This window comes from Peromyscus californicus, unplaced genomic scaffold (assembly GCF_007827085.1).
Source record: "Peromyscus californicus insignis strain IS unplaced genomic scaffold, ASM782708v3 Scaffold_12__1_contigs__length_115047231, whole genome shotgun sequence".
Classification (NCBI taxonomy): domain Eukaryota; kingdom Metazoa; phylum Chordata; class Mammalia; order Rodentia; family Cricetidae; genus Peromyscus; species Peromyscus californicus.
The window spans coordinates 9,268,253-9,289,917 of record NW_026294413.1 but is presented as its reverse complement, the minus strand read 5'-3'; the positions used below and the strand labels follow the sequence as shown (position 1 = coordinate 9,289,917).

At 37.1% G+C, this 21,665-nt stretch overlaps 1 protein-coding gene across 5 annotated transcripts in view; it reads left to right on the top strand.

The window, feature by feature from the left end:
- Gpc5 (glypican 5) overlaps positions 1 to 21,665 on the top strand; it is a 1,304,512-nt gene that overhangs the window by 613,262 nt on the left and 669,585 nt on the right. For all 5 annotated transcript variants that reach the window (XM_052732495.1, XM_052732499.1, XM_052732501.1 and 2 more), the window contains exon 7: positions 18,232 to 18,391. In XM_052732495.1, coding sequence (XP_052588455.1) covers positions 18,232 to 18,391 — 160 coding nt within the window. The remainder of the gene's footprint in view (positions 1 to 18,231; positions 18,392 to 21,665) is intronic.

The following is a 21,665-nucleotide window of genomic DNA, read 5'->3' as shown; positions in this document are numbered from 1 at the left end:
AGAAAACAAAGGAGGAGTGGGTCTTGGAGAGAGGGGGGTAGGGTGGCTAGGAGCAGAGGGAGGTGATACTGTGGTTGGAATGTATTGTATAAGAGAAGAATCTGTTTTCAATAAAGGAAAACGACATCAACGCAAAAGAGGGAAGTGGCGAAGATCATGGCTGATGTAGTGGAGACAGGACTCTGAGGGCTTTGGATCCACCTAACTATGCCCAATGTTATTTGATCTCCTCCCCTAGAGTGTGGGTAGTGCACAATTCACTAGAGTATCACAATGTTACATTCATGATTACCCTGCCTCTCTCTCTTGCCCTTACACTTGCTGTAACAATGAAAACTGCTGCTGTGATTTGGGTATTGTTTATAGGAGTCCCTTCAGGCATCATGTGGTGAGAGTAAATCTCTAATGTGGCATGTTGTTAAGGGGGTAATAATTAATCTGATTATGGTATCATAGGTGAGTATTTTGGAATGCGCTCTGGATTAAAATGATCTGGGTAGAGTTTCTATGACTGAATCTTGGTGGCATTATAATGAGAGAAACACCAGAAAATCATGAGAATACTCCTTGTTCTTGCTGTTCCAGACTGTGCCAGTGTGGTGGTTTGAATAAGTATGTCCCCATAGACTCATGTGTTTGAATGCTCCCCTAAGGAGTGACACTATTAGGAGGTATGGCCTTGTTGGAGTAGGTGTGTTCCTGTTGGAAGTATGTCACTGGGGGCAGGCTTTGAGGTCTCCTATGCTCAAGCCATGCCCAGTGTGGTATTCAGTCTGCTTCTGCTGCCTGTGGATCAAATTGTGGAACTCTCAGCTCTTTCTGCAGCACCATGTCTGCCTGCACACCACCATGTCCTACCATGATGATAATGGACTAAACCTCTGAAACTGTAAGCCAGTCCCAATTAAATGTTTTCCTTTGTAAGATTTACCATGGTCATGGTGTCTCTTCACAGCAACAGAAAACATCACTAAGACAGCCAGTATGTCTTAGTTAATGTCTGTTGCTGTGATAAAACACCATGACCATAGGCAACTTAAAGAAGAGAGAGTTATATTGGCTTCTGATTCAGAGGGATAAGAGTCCCTCATGGAAGAGTAGAGGCATGATAGCAGGCAGCAGATATGCCATCAAGGACAGAAGAGATAACATCTTTAACTTCAAACATGAGGCAGAGATGGCAGACAGAAAGTAGGGCAAGATTATATATTACCATAGCTGTCCCTTAGTGAAGTGTTTCCTCAAACAAGGCCACAGCTCCTAAACCTCCCCAAATCCTGTATTCTAGGACCTGAGCCAGGAGAAGCCCTCTGCATGGCTATATGTAGTGCTGGCAGTCCTCTGTCTTCAGTGTATGAAATGGAAGAGGAGAGAGAGAAAGAGATGGTTTCATGTGACTTAAAATCAATCTGTTATATTTAAAGCAGTTTAGAAGGATGCCTTTCCGTATACCTTAAAGTCAAAACAATTAATCAGTTGGCCTTATTTTTCTCCCTTTTAGCTTAGATGGATCAACTACACAGAGATGAAAGAATTGTTGACTGAGAAGGACTTATTGTAAAGGAAGGAGTGGTTCCCCACTTCTAGGAAAGCCTGAGTGAGGAGCTCAACATAGGCATGGTCTGTGACAGAAGTACATAGTTCTCCAGCTGCCTCAGGGTGTACACAAAAAGATTGTAGCACTGTTCTAAAACTAAAATATTAGCCAGACATAGTCAATCTTGTGTGTACCCAGCACTTAGAAGGTAAAGGCAGGAGGATCAGGAGTTCAAGAGCAGCTTTGGTTACATAGTGAGTCCAAGGCTAACCGAGGGTCCAAGAGTCCCAGTCAAATAAACAAACAAACAAAATGCCCCCCCATACACAAAATATGGTGTGAAATATATGGGTTGAAAAAAATCAGTGACTTTTGTCTACCAAATAGGTCGTCAGGTCAGGGTTGTTGTTATTGTTACTGCTAAATTACTCTACAAATACAACTTAATAGATTTTACTGAATAGTATTCAGGAACCAGAATCATGTGGTATGCATGTGTGCATGCATGTGTGTGTGTGTGTGTGTGTGTGTGTGTGTGTGTGTGTGTGTGTATGTGTGTTATGTGTGTGTGTATGTGTGTGTGTATGTGTCTTGAGTGTTCAGTAGATTAAAGACTAATATTCTTCAATGGACAGGACACAGTTAGACAGCTACATTTGAGACTTTGACTTAGAACAACATATTTCAGAATGGGACAACCATCTAAAAGATCACATGTCCAGTACAGGGAAGTGGAAAAAATGTGAGATAAATGTCCATAAAAGCACTTTGATAGACATTTAAAATGGAAATGTGCTGTGGGATGGTCTGTATGTCAAATTGCTCTGATTGGTCAATAAATAAAACACTGATTGGCCAGTGGCCAGGCAGGAAGTATAGGCGGGACTAACAGAGAGGAGAGTTGAGAGAACAGGAAGGTGGGAGCAGACATTGCTAGTCTCTGCCATGACAAGCAGCATGTGAAGATGCCAGTAAGCCACGAGCCACGTGGCAAGGTATAGATTTATAAAAATGGATTAATTAAAGTTTAAGAACAGTTAGCAAGAAGCCTGCTATAGCCACAGTTTGTAAGCAATATAAGTCTCTGTGTTTACTTGGTTGGGTCTGAGCGGCTGTGGGACTGGCGGGTGATAGAGATTTGTCCTGACTGTAGGCCAGGCAGGAAAACTCTAGCTACAGAAATGCAAGAAGATTTTATTAAATCATGGATTTTCTCCATTGCCTAATTTGTAATAAAAGTGAATCATTTATATGTAATATAATATACACAATGATTATTTGCTAGTGCTAGAGACTGAACCCAGGTAATTACACACACTAAACTGTATATCCTGCCCTACTTTTGTATTTTAAAGGAACTGAACATGCCAAAACTTCCTGTTAATCAGCATGCACCAGGCCAGGAGACCTGGAGTGACATATTCTCTCTCTTGTTTGCACTGTGATAACAGGAAGCCTGGAATCCCCTCATGACTTCCCAGGTACACCCGCCAAAGCTAGTTTTCCTCTGATATTTGCTGTCTTTTAAAGCCAATTGAATACTAACTTTGAGCTTCTCTGTTTGTCCCTGATTCCTCTGGGGATTTTGACAATAGATGCTGATACTGCCGGCTGTCAGTCCTTCCCATATGGTTCTCAGGTTTGTTTGTTGACTCCCCTCCATTAACCTCAGAGCTAGAGGCTTAAGTCAATTATTCCCTCAGCGCACATTAGAGACAGGTTCAGAGGAGTGCACCTGATGGTGTGACCAGACCCACCAGTGTCGTTACACATTTCTCTTTGAGGAAACCGCTAAAGGTCATATATGACACGTTTTAGTTACCTTCAGCCAGCTGTTGGCATATACTTTACTCCCGGTACTCTTCAGGCAAAGGGCAGAGAGTCCTAAGTGCCAAGCCAGGCTGCCATGTATTAGGAATACCCTATCTCCAACAGGAAACAGGAAAAACAAGAGTAGATAACAATTCACTTTCAAGAAACTGAAAACTTAAGCAACCTAATTTAGAAAAAAAAAAAATAGATAATGGTATTGAACTGCTGATCCAAAACAAAATGAAAGTAAAGCAAGCGAAGAAGCAAGAAAAAAAATGTTTTAACAAAAACTATGGAAACTAAACAATGAAACAATATTTTCAACATGCTGAGGAGAAAATTATGCCAACATAAAACTTTCTAGCCAGTGAAATTATCCAGAACGAGAAGCACAATAAAATATATTTAGAGAGATAATGATCCAGTAAACATCCGAGAAGAAGAATGAAAACACGAAGAACAGAAAAGAAAGCCTCTGACAAGCTAACATATTCCAGACCGAGGCTCAAAATTACAGGAAGCAATTGATTTCACTGGAAAAACAGTTGTTAAATATTACTCCAAGAAACTTGAAAACACTGAATTAATCCTGTATCTATTATAGAAGCTGTTTCTATGATTAACACATTATATATGCAAGCACACATGGGGCGGGAAGGGAGAGGGAGAGAAAGATTTTCAAGCATGGTGAATTATCTGGTTAGTTCTCCCAAAATGTAAGCAATGACTACTACTATTCATATACAGTGTTTTCAGGAAATAGATACACCCACAGACATCTATTTTGCAAGATTCTCACAGCAATTGCGTTTATATGCAGATTCTCACATAGTACAATTTTAAACCAACAGGAAGCCAGAAACATAATTTGTTTCATTAATAGACCAGAAAAAGGCTTATCAAAAACCAAGTATGTACTGAGGTCTTCAGGACGTGACTGTTTATTTCTGGTGCTGAGGATCAAAACTAGGCCCTTGCACAGTAACTAGCATTTTAAGCACCTCTTTTATAAGAACTTAGTGCTACTGAGGAGGACTCAACGTAATACTTCCATTTTAACTTTGCTGCTTCTAAAAGGTTCCTATTCCAAATGACATCGCATTCTGAGATATTATAAGCTAGGGTTTCAATATGTGTTTCAGGAAAACACAATTCAATCTAACAAACATACTTCTACTGGGCAGGGTGTGCAGGGGAAGTTGTGGGGGGCAAATACTGTATCTAGCAAGAAAAAAAGAGAATTCTTGTGTGTCTTTCAGAGGCCTGAAGTAAGTCTTAAGGGTAGAAATTGTTTTCCTACGAAAATGTTAGTAGCCTGAGACATAAATAACCAAATTCACACACACACACACACACACACACACACACACACACACACACACACACATATATATAAAACAATGTCTTTGTTTGTTTGTTTGTTTTTGAGACAGGATTTCTTGTGTAGTTTTGGTGCCTGTCCTGGATCTTGCTCAGAAGACCAGGCTGGCCTTGAACTCACAGAGATCTACCTGGCTCTGCCTCCCGAGTGCTGGGATTAAAGGCGTGCGCCACCACTGCCCAGCAAACAATGTCTTTATATATTGTTATAAATAATATACATAAAGATATATGTGTGTGTCTCAAGCCATACTAATATTATGTTTTTATGTATGTATATTTGTGTGTGTGTGTGTGTGTGTGTGTGTGTGTGTGTGTGTGTGTGTGTGTGTGTGTGTATTACTTCAGGGAGGCAGAGGGTAGTAAAGAAAAAATTAAAATAACATTTTTTTAATTGAAAGCTATAAGTGACACCTGAGAAATTTCAATTTTATCTTTTGAAGGGAGTATGTAGCTACTGCAAGCTTAAATTATTTGTTTAAGTGTATTAATTTAAGTAGTAAGTGACAGGATTTGTCTTAAAATCGTAAACCTTCCTAGCCTCTCCACAAGACAACTGAAGAGTCATATATTGTACATATTTCTCAAGTTCTTTCTAGAACATTTCTCTTCATTTCATGTGTGATGGTTCACAATTTTATGGGTTGGCTGAAGAAGGTAGATTAAGGTCTCTTGTGGTAAAGGTGGACATGAGAACATTTGGGAAGTCATAGGGCTGCTACCGTCTGGAGTATTTGAGGCGTCTTTCTAAATAGGTCGTGCTGAGCTCCTCCATTGAAATTTAGAGGACTCTCTCATTACAGTGGAGCACTCGAGGATATGTTCTCTTCAGATGGCCAGTGAAGCAAATCTGGAATAGTTGCCCAAATCAGACTTTAAATGAGTTTTCAATACTTCATTGAAAACAGTTCTTTCAAAAGAATGATGGAAATTTGATGAACTAAAATTTCTAAACAGGGATCACTTGTATGACAATATATCATGATTAAAGTCTTCCTTCTTCCTCCCTTTATTCAGTCATTTCTTTCTTTCTTATTTATTTATTTATTTATTTATTTATTTATTTATTTATTTATTTATTTATTGTCATATGATAAAGGTCATATGACGGAGATGAAAAGACAGCAATTGCAACACATAGAGCTGGGTGACATAAAAATCTCATAGTCCTGCTAAAAATATAGTAGCACTTTGTGTTAATAAAAAGAAATGGTAAGGGGAAAACCCCGAGTTAATAAAGGAGGATCATGATACCCTGCATTCGGTGTAAGAGCATTATGTTTTTGTTGGTGCAAATGTGTTTTACTATTACATTGAGTTCTCCCATGGTAAAGGGTCCAAAACCATCAACTATCATATCCATGTACATATAAATTACTACTACTCGGTCTGGAGAAATAGCTTAGCTTTTAAGATCATTGGCTTCCAAAGGACCACAGTTCACTTTCCAACACCAATATCATGGCTCACAATCACCTGGAAGTCTAGGCCCAAGGGATCCAACACCCTCTGTAGGCATCAGGCATTCATTTTCTGCATAGACATACATACAGACAAAACACTAATCTACAATAAATAAATATATATTTTTTTAAAATTAGTGCTGCCTATAATCATTAACTGGAAAATGAGAACATTGCTGTTGATATGGTCTCTGCTTTACTACAAAGATTATGGTTAATAGAAACTCAATTTACCAAATGACTGTGTTTTAGAACATATTTGCTCAGTTGTGTTTTCTCCATGGTTTTGGAAATTAAGTTAGATTCCTATAATATTAGGACCATGAAGTGCAATGACTAGGCAAATAGTTTAGCCTTTTCTCAATAGTAAATTATTAATAAGCACTTACCATTATACTTATGACAAGCAGAATGAGTTCCTGAAGGCAATCCCAGGCTCGAGTCAAAACTGAAAATGGGAGGAAAGCGCAGTAATGCAAATCCATTCAAAACAACAAAATCTTACCTCACCCCATGGGGTATTTGAACACTCTGCATGCTTATAAAGACATAGTTGGAGAGATTAAAGCTTTCAGCATCTTAAATAGAAATGACTCCTGAATGATAACCCAAACCATGAACAATACGCATTTAATCAGCACCTGAGAGAGGCAAAATAATGAAACTGCTCAATATCTCATTATTCTTTCTTGGAAAGCTATTTAGTTTTAATTATAACCTAGCACGTATCAGCTATAAGTTCTTACATGTAACCACTTCTGCCCAAGTATATTGCTGAGGTCTTGCATGCGTGCACGGTGTTGTTAGTTGTCAATGGTTATGCAGTAATGATTTTGAAAATTAGTAAATTAGCCTGAAAGTGAGAGTGCAAAAAAGAAGTCTTCCCTCTGGACAAAGAATAGGGGAATTCCTACCTTTGCATTATGATCTGAGCAGTAAGATGTTTGGCTTTTAAAGAATTTGCCTTAACCATCTACTTCCTTCACCAATTATTTTATAGATCTTTGCCTTGCTTAAAATTTCCAGTTTCTCCTTCCCCACTTTTTCCTTCTATTGCTGTCATGACACATCACTGCTTCCTCACAAACTGTTCCTTTGTCCCTGTCCGTCACTGACACCTGAGGCTTCCTGGCCAACCAAGCCTAGATGCTTAAACAGAGGCTCTAACAGTTAACCCTGGAGGTGTCTTGTGAAAAATCGTGTATTCTTTTTAATGCATACTTTTCAGAAGCCTGAAGTAGTTTTTGCAAGAACCATTTGATAATTGATTAAAATTTGCCCTGAACGTTGATCTTTTGGGGCTACTTTTTTTTCTTCTTCTAAGTTCTGTATAAAGTAGTTTTCTCTTCCGTTTCTACTTCATTCCTGACATAACTTGGGTTTGGATTAGGACACAAATTCATAATTCACTTGTCCAATCCATTGTGGCACAGTGGTTTAGAAGAGGGGAGAGCTGCATTTTGAGTTGGAGATGAAGATCAGATGTGGTAGTGGAAAACAGAGCTTTCGTATGGGAATAAGATTAAATGACTTCAGTGCAGCATTCCAGCTCAGAGAGTACATTTAGTAAACCTTTTTAACTTCAGTGTTCTTTTTACAGAAATCACAAGACTTTTATAAATTGCCAGCCTGGATTGCATAAGCCAAATGCCAACAGAGCGGTGACCTTTCCGATTACTGGCACAGCAGACTCAGAGATCAGAGAGCTCTAACTTAAAGCAAACACTGACAAGAAACCCTACAGAAATGACTTCTGTGTCTGGTCAACCTAACATAACATGACATACTGCAAAATGTGTTTGGCTTTTTAGGTGGAGTCGTCTATAAAGGTTTAACTGCTGTTAAAAATACAGAGCCGGAGAGTTGCAGTGTTTGGGTTTATGGGTAAAATGTTTTCTATACTTGAAAGAGCAGCAAGAGGATGCTTTGTTAAAGGATTTGTAAAAATGATTTTAATAATGTTAATGAGGACATAGACAGTGAAGCAGCATTGGGTTTGGAGAGGTGGAAGTAAGGTTGGAGGATTAGGGGAAGGGAAATTATGTTTCAAACAAAATAAGTGAGCAGGTTCAACAAAGAGAGTTTTATGGCTCATTTGAAACAGTCTATAGAGGTAAAAAAAATCAGTCATGGGGAATTTGGATCAGAGTTCTAGTTTTTAAATGTTGTGAGCTTCCATTGTTTTTCTACATAAAAAATGAAAATGTCAATATCTTTGAAACAAAATTATATTCATTTTTGGTATATCATCTCTATATACATATACTTGCATACATATATATGTATATATATGCACATACGTATATTTTTTAAACCTATGTGCACATAATATATTATTTAAGACATATTATTAAACTTGAAAAACACTTTTCTATATTCTCAGTTTCCTCATTGCAATTTTTTTATTAACATTTCGATGTTTGTCTGAACATTTTTATCATTTATATAAAATTACATATTTTCCTGTGTTTATGTTGGAATGGATGAATGAGATCATGTATAGGGACTAATACCACCTTAACACATATTTGCTCCTTATACTGCTATGTAAATGATGATGAAAGAAAAGGTAACTAGTTAGAGATTTTCTATTATGTAAAATGTTTTAAGCATATTGTTGTGCTCTTAGGTCTGTAGTTTATTTTTAGTGTGATTGATGTTTCTCTTTCATGGCACATGTACTATACATATGAGCCAGCCAAAGCTAGATTTCATTGCAGCTATTTGACAGGCTCTTGCAAAGGTGGAATATTGCCAGACAGTAAAATGAAAACTGAGTCTATTGAGAGGTTAGTTCAGCAGCTGACAGCAGTGTGTTTGCCTTAGAGTCATCAGATATTCTACCTACCAACACATCCTGTAAGAGCCTCCTTAAAGAGCTTCCTAAACCAATTAAACACAAGCGAGAAGCATCAGTCATCAAAAGGATGCTTTCCAGCTAATCGGTGGCCTGCACAGCTGCATGCCACTGGGAAACGAAGAACACTTCTTTTTTTTCCCCGACTTTGTCCTTACTCTGTTGTCTTCCCAATTTTATGGATGTGTGGTCATGCTCAGGGCCCTGTGAAGAAGTACAGGGCTTTAGAGTGGATAAATGCTTTCTCAAGCATTTTTATTTATCAGAATAAAATGAGTTTTAATAGGCTTAAGTGATTTGCCTAAGGCACACAATTAATGTGTGGCTGGCACTCAAAACCATGTCCTTTCTTCTGTTCTAATTGTTCTATAAATATGTATGTATTGATTGATTTTCTCCCCTCCCTAATGGGGAATAAGTTAAAATCTTAAAACATAATCATTTAGCTTTGGGCAGGCTGCGATGGCAAAGCTAAAGCAGCCAGTGATGTAGATGCTGGTTTTACCCTCGCATAATTCCCATCTTCTGAAGAAGATTGGTGCAGCAGGATCAAGTCGGACACTTACAGTGATAATAATGATAAAGTTAAACACTCACCACTGGGACTTACACTGCGCTAAGAGTTTACAGCATACAACTCAAATAGTGCTCACAAAAGCAAGTAAAATATTTATTCTGTTTTACAGAGGCAGAGAGCATAGGGCCAGAATAGTAATGGTGAATTTATTTGTGATTTTAAGTTTAAAAACATCCATACATCATGCCTTCCTTAATGCATGGAATGTATGATTGTGTGTGAATGAAATGGAGAGATTTCTTTTGGCAAACACGTATCCTCATATATGGCTGATTTTTATATGTCACATAGAAATAAGCACCATTTTCATTCTACAGATTCACTTGTATTTCTTCAAATACACATGTGGTTTATTAACACAAGGGGGAAAGTCTGTCCTTGAGAGAAGGTGGGCTGATTTCCAAACATTGGTTGAAGAGTAGGATGTGAAATGATGCTTGTCCATGAAGGTGGTTCAAGGAGTCAAGGAGAGTAAAACCCACATCGTTCAGGAGTTGGAGAAAGACAAGCAGGGAGGACAGACCCTCCGTGGAAGAACAAGAAAGGCATTCTTGCCCTGATGACCCCAAATACAAAACCAAAGTTTCCTTTCTCCTCTAAGAACAACAAACAAACAAAATAAACTGAATCATTTGAAACCATTTCAACAGTTCAGATTTTAATGAAAAAATGTATAGAATTACTTAAAGACTGCAATGGGAGCATCTCTCTCCTCTTATAGTAACAAATATGGAGAACATAAACATTGAAGAAATATATCTTCATTTTAAATGTTTATTTTAAACATATTCTTAGAAATCTCCAGGGACATAGGAATAAGATTATTTAAAATCACTCCTTCTTTAAAATACAGAGACAGTATTTTAGCAAAGTGACAATATTAAGCCTTTGGTTTCTTTTCTAATTTTAATTTCATCTTATAACACATTTATTAATGCTTTCTTGGAATTAAGGCGTGTGTGTGTGTGTGTGTGTGTGTGTGTGTGTGTGTGGTGTGTGTGTGTGTGTGTGTGTGTGTATGCACTTTCTAAGAACAATGCCTGCTTTTGCAGTGTAGATGATTAATCTTTAAAAATTCTTGTTACATAATATATGTTCAGTTATTGCCACAAGCTGGATAAGTGAATCGATTTTACCACCAGTGAGAATAGAACCAGTTATTCTCGAACTTCATGACCACTGATGATTTCAGAAAAAAAAATTACTAAAGCTAATTTGATACAGAGGCCATTAATGACAGGATATACATAATGAAGTATTCCCAAAGAAGTAATAAAATTATTTGTTAATATTATTATTAATTACCTATAATTATTCCCTATTACAAGTCCTTCAGTTATGATGAGGATAATATGGAAAGGTATATCCTGGCCTCATCTCTGAGAAATGTATCATTCATCAGATTTTATGACATATGTAAAAGAATGTTGGTTCAATGCCAATTAATGGCTCAGTGCTTTTTGTTGTTATTTTTTTTTAAAGAAAAACACAGACATATATGTAGGATTAGCAGGAGATACTTGAACTTGAAAAGTAGATACACTATTATGAGCTGCAGAAAAGGGAAGGGCATGTTTTATGAGGAAAGGAAGTGAATAGCATTGAGAAGAACAATAAAGGCATGTCTTCAAGAGAATAGTAATGCACTGCTCCTAGATAGAATTTGGGTCTGAAAAACTGTGTTTAGAATCCTTCTAAAGTATATTAGTACATTCTAGGGGACCTTGACTGGCAGGCCACTATTTACCTTTTACTTTGCTCTCATTTCTAGATGTATATTGGTTTGTACCAGGTGATTACAGACAGGCAATTTGTTTATGCAAATTTGAAAACTGTGAGGTGAATCTCAAGGAGACAAGACTGCTTCTTGAGAAATTTCTTATAAACCTTAATTCGAACAAATCAAGAAGGGCCATACTGTGAAACTGCCAAGCACCTCACCCTTTGTCTTTCTCCCCATGACTCATTTATCTGGAATGACTGTTTCTCCCTATATAGACACATGCTGAGAACCACTGATTTTATTTTTTGCTAAAGCACATGAAAGAGCTTTAAGGTTAAGAAATGATGTGGTGAACATCCTGATTTGGGGAAAATAATGCTGTCCTAGTGGGTTAGAGACAATGTCCCTTGCAGTGGGTGATGAGATAAGACAAAGTGTAATGAAATATGAATATAGGCACACAGTTTCATTGTAAGATAGAAAGGAGTAAGGTCATCTTCACATCCTGTCCCTGGCTAGAGACAAACTAGTGAATGCCACAAGGGCTGTAGATAACAAGAGTGTGATCTCTTGACAAGTTAGGGCACAGCCTATTAGAAGTTCCCTGGAAGAAACTAAGGATATGTGCTTTTAATGAAAATATGCTTCTATGTGGTGGATTGTTTTTCTCTCTCTAATTAAGTAGCTGATATAAACAATTTAAAGAGAGAAAGAATTATTTTGCTCATAATTTTTAGAGGTTCCCAGCATGAAAAGAAAATACAGAAGAGAACATCGTATCATGGAGGAGAGCAAGTTGAGTAGAGACTTAATAGAGAGGATTGAGGACAAAGTACAGCTACCAAAGGCACATCCCCAGTGACCTACTTCTTCCAACTAGGTCCCACCATCTAACAGTTCTAGTTCTTGTAATCATCTATTCGGATTCTGAACATATCAGTGGGTTAAAACACTCATCAGGTCAGAGTGCCGTGTGCTTTACTAGTATGTCATGCTTTTCTCAATCCAGTCAGGTTGATAATCACATTCCATCTCATGGATAGGAATGGATATGTGTTGGTGTATAAGAGTAGAAATAAGAAAATGAATTATTATTATTATTATTATTTATTATTATTATTATTATTATTATTATTATAGGAAATGTTATAGATAAGATAGATCCTCCACACATAGGAAAGAGATACCAATCCTATCAGGAGAGGAGATTGCAGATCTGGGATTGTCCATCCAGGAGATCCTGGACTTATTTGGATCACCATCATAGAAACAGAAATTTTATCTCCTACACAAAGACATGGGAAATAAGAGAATTACAAAGAAACAGAGGAAATGAAAACCTATACATTGTTGAAATATGATAACTTCTAAGGGCACCATTTTTCCAGTAGGTGGACCTGTTTATAAAGAATGTGTTAGAGAAATAAAAAAAAAAATTTAAGTTTCCAAAAAATGTTATCCAAGTGTGGGTATGTGAATGTATTAAATTTTTCTTGGGACATAGCTAATGACCATACATTTAACAGTTCAAGGTAGCATCAATTTATTAGCATGTACTCCAGCATTAACACTGAGCTCAGATTTTCACATAGCTGAAATCAAATGACTGGCCACATTTGACTCAGTTTAGAAATTCTGAAGAATGAACCATTATGATCAGAAGTTTTCCTATGTCCTGCCTGGTCCCACAGCTGCTCAGACCCAAATAAATATACAGAGACTAATATTATTTTTAAACTATGGCCATGGCAGTCTTCTTGTTATCATATATATATATATATATATATATATATATATATATATATATATATATATATTCCTTTTGTTTTTGCTAATAATGGGAAAGTCTTTCTGTATGCTGTGAATATGTGTTGCTCTGATTGGTTGATAAATAAAGCTGTTGGCCAATGGTGAGGCAGAGTAGGGTTAGGCAGGACATTCTAATGTGAGGCGGGGGGAGAGAAAGACAGAGCAGAGGAGATGCTGCTAGTTGCCACCCTGAGAAGCAAGATGTAAAGATACTGGTAAGCAACAAGCCACGTGGCAAAATATAGATTTATAGAAATGGGTTAATTTAAGATGTAAGAACTAGATATCAAGAAGCCTGCCATGGCCATAGTTTAAAAATAATATTAGTCTGTGTGTGTTTATTTGGGTCTAAGCAACTGTGGGACTGGGCAGGACAAAGGAAAACTTCTGACTACAAGCCATTTCTAGGGAATCTAGACCACATGGGGAGAATTATAAGACCAGTAGAACCCCCCCCCCAGAAGGTCACTCCGTTTTTAGTTCCTAGATGCCTCACATAGTTCTTTCCCATGAGACCCTTAATGGCCTTGATCAAAACCAGATCTCATACTTTTATACAATGTGATTTTCTGTATCCAGCTTCCCAAACAATGATTCCAGCTTCTGTCTCTGCTAATGGCTAGAAAAAAAATCTGTCTTTTAAAACACCAATTTGATTCTGTTACTCTCATGCAGACAATTCTGCTTTCCATAAACCGAAAAATAAGTTATCAATGAGTTAGTACATTCACATAAGTCCTGAAAATATAGTGTGCCAGGTCTGAAAATGGTATCAGCTTCCCTGTTCTAGGCACTAAAGAGGAAAGTCCTGGGGTCCATTTCCAATTCTGCTCAGCACAGATAATTTTAAAGAAATTATAGCTCTGTATAGTACTGTTTCTTAAAAATTTGGAGTTCATTGTCCGAGATCTTTCCTAGACTGATGCTAAAGTGAAGAAGAAATATAGAAAACATCACAGCCAATTTTATAAATGTCCCATATTATTTTATCACTGACTATTCTCAATCACAGACCAGGAATGGAGTCATGTGAGGAGAACTCTGAGTGCTTGTGAGAACACTCCAAGATAACAAGTTTTGTGACTGCAATTTCTTTAAAACATGGATTTATTCTTGGAATGTGTTTTCATGTTCCTCACAGATGTAGTGAATAGGAGTGATTTTACTTCATATTACTCATTATTGCTTGCTGCTGTATTTCAATTAAATGTTTATATGCCTCTATGGAAAAAAAATTGCCACATAAGACTTGTCCTTGTGATCGTATACAGCCTGAACTCATGAGAACTTTACTCATGTGATTACTCTTAACCCTCAGAGTATTGGTCTGGATAAAGTTGGCTATTGCATGAGACTTTATTTATTGGCTCTATTCTCCCAGTTCCCACTTCATCTAAACTGGTGATAACTATAAATCAACTATACAGTTCTCTGACAATGTGTTTAGTCACTTTCAACTAAAAAGTTTCTTAAAATAGTGAGTATTGTTTTACAGTGACTATCCTGTTGAATTCTGAGATCAAATTCTTGAGGTTGAATCATGGTGATTTATGTATTGTTGTTCATGAGATTCTGTTTGTGTTCTGGCCTGGATCCCAGTAAAATACTAGAAGAATCCTTAGGAAAATAAAGTTGATATGGGAAGAAGTTGGTAAAGGATGTAATTGTCAAAGAAGGAAGCAAGATTGCACCAGAGTGTGGCTTTTGCTACAGTTGTTACACAAGGCTTACTCATAATTAAATTACTCATCAGACAATTCTTTAAGCTAATACTGGATATTTAAATAACACTGTAATATAATATATACAGTAGATAACCAATTAAATGTACTAGTTTTTAATGTGTTGACACATCTTTTCCAAATTACTGTGTTTTTCTTTTTCTCTCAATATGACAATGGCACACAGATATTCTTGTGATTATTTTAGATGTGAGGAAGCTGAATTAGTTATTCAAGGAATTCACCCATACAAATGTTTCATAGTGGATGTATATTAGAGTCAAAATTCATTTGTCAGCATGTTGAGCTTCATAGTCCAAGCCTTTTATGATTGCACTGGCTACATGATAAGTGGAATACTTTAATAGTAAATGATAAAGGCTGTAAGATAAAACCACTTCTCCGTACTCTGCCTCTTCAGATTTGAGTGTTTAAAGTGCTGTATCTTCATTTCTCCATTGCAACGCCCCCCCATCTCCAGGAATTAGCATACATACCAACCTGTTAACCACATTAAAGAAGTTGTATTGTAAGATGGCATTTGACTTTGAAATTATTCTTTCAAAATTAGCTCTATTGACAAGTTTTTTGAGAACTGCTGACAAAGAACAAGAATTTTTTAAATTATTATCATTGTTTACATGTTTTTTGGTTAGAAAAGTAGAAATTTAAAGAAACTATGTTTCAAAATTTGTGACCTTTTTTTTTTTTTTTTTTTTTAATTGTGAAGTTTCTGAACTTCACAGTCCAGTTGCTTGATCTAAGTATTCTTAAATGGTAAGCATATTTGTCATCAATGTTCTGAAGTTATCTTCCTCTGGGCTCTTGAGTATGAGATGCTATCATTCAGATGAATGTCTCACTATTATCTGTTGCTAATGTTTTCCTGCCTGGCCCACAGTCAGGACAAATCTCTGTCACCCGCTAGTCCCACAGCCACTCAGACCCGACCAAGTAAACACAGAGACTTATATTGGTTACAAACTGTATGGCCGTGGCAGGCTTCTTGCTAACTGTTCTTACAGCTTAAATTAATCCATTTCTATTAATCTATACCTTGCCACGTGGCTTGTGGCTTACCGGTACTTTACATCTTCCTTGTCCTGATGGCGGCTGGCAGTGTCTCCCTCACCCAGCTTCCTGTTCTCTCAATTCTCCTCCCTGTTAGTCCCGCCTATACTTCCTGCCTGGCCACTGACCAATCAGTGATTTATTCATTGACCAATCAGCAACACATTTGACATACAGACCATCCCACAGCACTTCCCCTTTTCTTTTCTTAAAAAGGAAGGTTTTAACCTTTACACATCTCCAAAGTCAGCTTGGTATATTTGGGAATTTGGGCGTAGCTTCTCTTACTACTTCCTGCTGGAGGGGGGCGCTGTATCTTATGGGACACAAAGAATATTTTAGGATTATGGAGTAGTCCATGAGGGTGTATCATCTGAGCCAGTTGCCTTGAAACGGTTCTGGATGTTGGATCATCTGGGCCATGGTGTCATCGGAGACCTTTCAGGGGGTCTTGGCTGGTCAAACCTGATGTGTCTTAATCTGGAACAAATCCATAGCCTCTGGCTTTCTGTGGAAACAAAAGCAGAGCCTCCTTTCCAAAGCAACATATCCTTACATCCAAATTTTGAAGTCAAGGTACCTTTAAAATATACATTTTAGCATAACTCAACAGCTTTTGTAATCAAATGTTTTTCTTTAGTTACGAATATCAAAGAGAACATAATCCAGATTCTCTGTGTGGTAGCCATCTTTACGTGGCTTATTTTTTTATATTAGCTTGAGCCTATTGCTTTGAACTGCAGCCTTCTAAGCCTGAAACGGCGCTGGCGCTGCTGGCTCCGCCCACTTCAGCTTCCCAACATGGCGGTGATACATTTTCCACCAGCTCTGGGAGCCATCAACTCTCAGAAATAGTGGGTCTATGCTTCTATCAAAGCAGTGTGTAGCCCAGAAACCTCTTTTTTTTTTTTGTACTAGCAAAGGCTAAATCCACCACACAGCTTAATGTGCCACTTGCAGAGGCCTCATTCCCACCATACTGCAGGTCGAGCATGCACGCACGCTAGGAACCTGCCAGTAGCTCAAACCGGCAGGCTGCCGCTAACTTGAAAGAGACAATTAGGAACTGTTTTTAGCTCCGTTTTAGAATCTTTTTCCTCAGGTTTTAGGTGGAAACTCTTGCCACCACGTTGGGCGCCATTTGTTATCTGTGCAATTATCTGTGCATTAATGCCACTGAAGTTCCTCTCCTCAGTCCTTTGGAAAGAAACATAATTTAAATGCCCATTAAGTGGACAGCAGAGGTTTATAACATCAGTGTCCTATTCGCTTATGTTTAGTCCTGTGTGCCTCAAGATTGCCTTAAAGAAGTAAATGCCATATCTAGGATTATTTTTATAAGTCTTACCTTTGAGTGAAATATTCTGCTATTCATATCATTACCTTGTTGGAAAGAAGTCCCAACATATTTGATATTATTCAAAATATTACTAGCATTTCTAGTCTGTAAGGAAAATGACTATTGCATTTATTTAGCTCTTAAGAGAAAATGAAATTCACCGGGCAGTGGTGGTGGTGCACGCCTTTAATCCCAGCACTCAGGAGGCAGAGCCAGGTAGATCTCAGTGTGTTCGAGGCCAACCTGGTCTACAGAGTGAGATCCAGGACAGGTACCAAAACTACACAGAGAAACCCTGTCTTGAAAAAAAAAAAGAGTAAGTGAAATTCATGAGAATAAAGACCTTTGGAGTTGAAAAAAATGATTGCAGAAATGTAAGTTGGGCTTTACATCTACCATATGTCGTGTACATTGGACTATGTGCCTGACGTGAGGAATGTTAAATAATTCTACACATATGTCTGTCCAAAATGCTAGACTTGTTGATGAATTCTGTTCTGTAGTGACAGCATTCTATGTCTGGAGATATGTAGATTGTCAGTTTATAAACTAGTACATGACACTCAGCCAAGGTTTCACAGCAAGGGTTCTACTGTGTAACAGTGCATTTGACTGGGGTTAGATTTTGCTTATTCAGAAATATAGAGTCATTGAGTCAAACCACTTAGAAGCACAAAGCCTAAATTTGTTTTCCAAAGCATTATCTAAGGCATCCCATTAGAGTTAATAGGTGGACTGTTGCTCTTCGCTGATATCAGATTTTGCCCATCATTTTTCAGTGTTCCAGTTATTATTTTAAATGATGAAGATTTGATTTGGTAAGGCATCTGCACTGAACTAGTGAATTCATATAAGAGAATCATCCTAATTTCTGCCTAAAATGTGTAAGAAAATACGCATTTGTTGTTAATACATACATATATTGTTGTGGTCTATGTTCAGTTGTTACAGGGTCGATCACCCAAACCCAACACGAGGGAGCTGCTTCAGCCAGGCAGTGGTGGAGGCATGCTGGAGCAGGCCAGTGGAGACTGTGATGACGAAGACGGCTGTGGGGGATCAGGAAGTGGGGAAGTCAAGAGGACCCTAAAGATCACAAACTGTGAGTGCAAGACTCTGGCTCTGCTTTCAAGCGGTTGGTTTTGAAATGTCAGTTAGGAACGGCCATGAACTCAGAGGTAGACAGGAGTAACTGGCAAAGGAAATGCACCTGTTTTTAACTATGTAGTGTGTGCATTCTTGGGGTTTTATGTTGCGCTGGTGGCTTTATGTGGAAATGACACTTTTTTATAAAGAACTGATGAGTGATGGGCAGTTTTGAGAATTATACAGTTTTAAAAGAAACAATCTTTAGGACATATTGTTCAATTTATATTATTGATAAGTAATGTGAACCAGGTGAATAAGTACCACGAAACAGCCAAATGTGCAATTTCACAATATTACCATGTTCCCACCTACGTGGTTTTCACTCTGTTAGTTTTTGATGTCATCTAATTAGATTCATCTCTTCTGAATATGCAGTCTTATTAGTTACTTGAGAGTTTTATACAATGTGTTTTGATCATGTTCAACCTTCTCCCCAAACTCTTCCTCAATCCTGTGAATGTTCATTTTTGAAAAATCTCCCTAATGTTGACTTTCTTTTTGTTTATATGGACTACAAATTATAAATGTTTCTGAATGTTTAAATATTCATTTACATGAAAGATGTAACTTCCAGGGCTGAGGAGATAGCTCAATCTGTAAAGTGCCTACCGTACAAACATGAAAATTGACTGAATTTGGAACCCTTAGTAGACACCTAAAAACCCAGGTACAGTGGTGTGTGTCTATAATCCCAGCTCAGGAAAGATTGAGTTCAGGGATTCCTGGAACTCACTGGGCAGAGACCCTGGCCAAATAAAAAAATAAATAAAGTGGAGGGCAATTGGTGGCTGGCATCTTCCTTCGACTGCCATGTACACACACACACACACACACACACACACACACACACACACACACACACATGCCCCACACACATACCTAATACTATTCATGTGCATGCATGTGCACCTATAAACAGAAAATATACAACCTACAATTTAAAAGTTTTGAAAAGCAAAAAAATGAAAAAAAAAAAACCCTACCAAATGGTGTTCCAATTTGGTCTTTATATACAAGATAAAGAAAATAGGATCTATACCCTCCAATGTCGTGCATGTTTATTTGTTCATGGGCCAGGGCAATAAAAGTGATCAAATGAGAAAAAACAAAGTCAAGGTTAATATAGCCCAAGCAGTTGGATTTCAATTACCTCAGCTATGATTTTACCAAAGCTTAAACTGAAGTAATCTTTCTGGCTATTGAGTCCCCAGATGCAGATTGGCCTGATGTCCTATTCTGCACACAAGAGTCTTTTGTACTCGTCACATATATCCTCTGCTGGGAGAAAGTACTCAGTAATAATGCTCCAAAGATTAAAATGTCAGCTTCTCATGCCTTTAAAAAAACATGTTTTATTAGCAAAGTGTATTGATTTAAAAAGCTAGAAACCAATAGTGATGCAAAATATAAAAGAATTTGTATAATGAAATGGGTCTGCTTGTTACACATGGTAATTGGTGTATTTAACAGGGAAGGTAAATAAATGAGGGTTACTATGAGTGAGCAGCAATGGAGCAAAGGATATAAGTGGAGTACTTCCTGCTTCTGCTGGCAGAATTAGAGACATCTGGTGTCCTAGTTGGTATGAATAGTCCTTCCTGCTTTGATTTTTTTATTTGTTTTTTTTTTTTTTTAGATCTATACACAAAAAATAAAATGAAAGGGGTTTTCAATAGTAAAATGACCTTGACTAAGACTTAAAAGATTCTCTTCTTTATTTGGCAATTATGACAGAATGACATTCAATTCAAAATCACTTATTTCCTAATATACTCTTTACATATATATATATATATATATATATATATATATATATATATAGAGAGAGAGAGAGAGAGAGCACATATATCATACACATATATGTATATATTGCCTATATAGGCATATGTCATATACATACTTATGTATGTATATTAACATATGATATATGTTATCTAATTAGTTATCTTAATGTTAGCAGGATTCTAAGACATCAAAATATGTACCAGAAAGAAATAATGAAATAGAAACAGAAATAAAATAATCAACTGACATGAATTAGATTGAAATTGCCTCCATATATATGTCCATCTTTATATTTGTGCATATGCTGGCAAAATTAAATTTTAAGACATTTTTCACATTCTAGAGTTATTTAGAATCTCAAAAACACGGTATAGATAAAATTTGGTTTGTTTCATGAGAGAAATAGATCCAGTGAAAGATGTTCAACTACTGTTTTCTCATCAACTTGGGTATCAAGGTGGCAGGAGAGAATCTGTTACTTCAAAACCTGCTTTTCAATTACTGCTCAAATGGTCAGGTTGTCTTAAGCAAGTCCCAGTCGAACCTGGGAAGATTAGATACAGATGATTGTCAGAAACTCCAGGCAAACATGGAAAACATCCCGTCTGTTTGCTCCAAGTGGGCCGCCTGCTGTTTCTAAGTGTTTATAGCTGTTGTCTTTCAATTTTTAATAAGTAGGTAGGAAATCACCGTAGATAGACTTCTGAAATGAAGAAGATTGAGGACACTGGTGAAGTGTGGGCTATACCTCTAGGTTTTCAAAGTACTGCAATTTTGTTTTTTGTAACTTTGGGCTAGTTCATTGGTCAGAAGGTAAGAGCAGTTGTTGTGGTCTCAAGAGCTGGAAAACACCATCTTCTAGAATGGTCAGTGGCTGTTACTTATGTTTAGAGCTTTGCATGCATCATTATTTGCTCTTTCTACTCTGTGTGTTCTATGTGTACTCCTTATTAGCTGGAAATGTTATGGTTATTTGTAATCTTGAAAGGTCCAATTAAAATAATTATACACACACACACACACACACACACACATATATATATATATATATGTATATATATATATGTATGTATGTATATATGGAGAGAGAGAGAGAGAGAGAGAGAGAGAGAGAGAGAGAGGGAGGGAGATACAGAGAATGAAACATATTACTACTCTGTGGTATGTAAATTCAATGCCTGTTCCATATATGAAAATTTACAAAGCTTAAAAACATTTTTCTAATTGCACTGTTTTCTATTTCTACACATGTCTACTTCAGGCAATGCAAAGAACTATGTGACTCAAAATGTAAAGTTTTAGCACCAAAATATTTATCATTTAGGCATCATTTTTATTTAATCACCAACAATACTACATAATTTAATATATTTAATAGCTTATTTTTTAAATGTATTATTTGTGTGCATGTTTATGTGTGAATGGATGTGTGTATGGGTGTG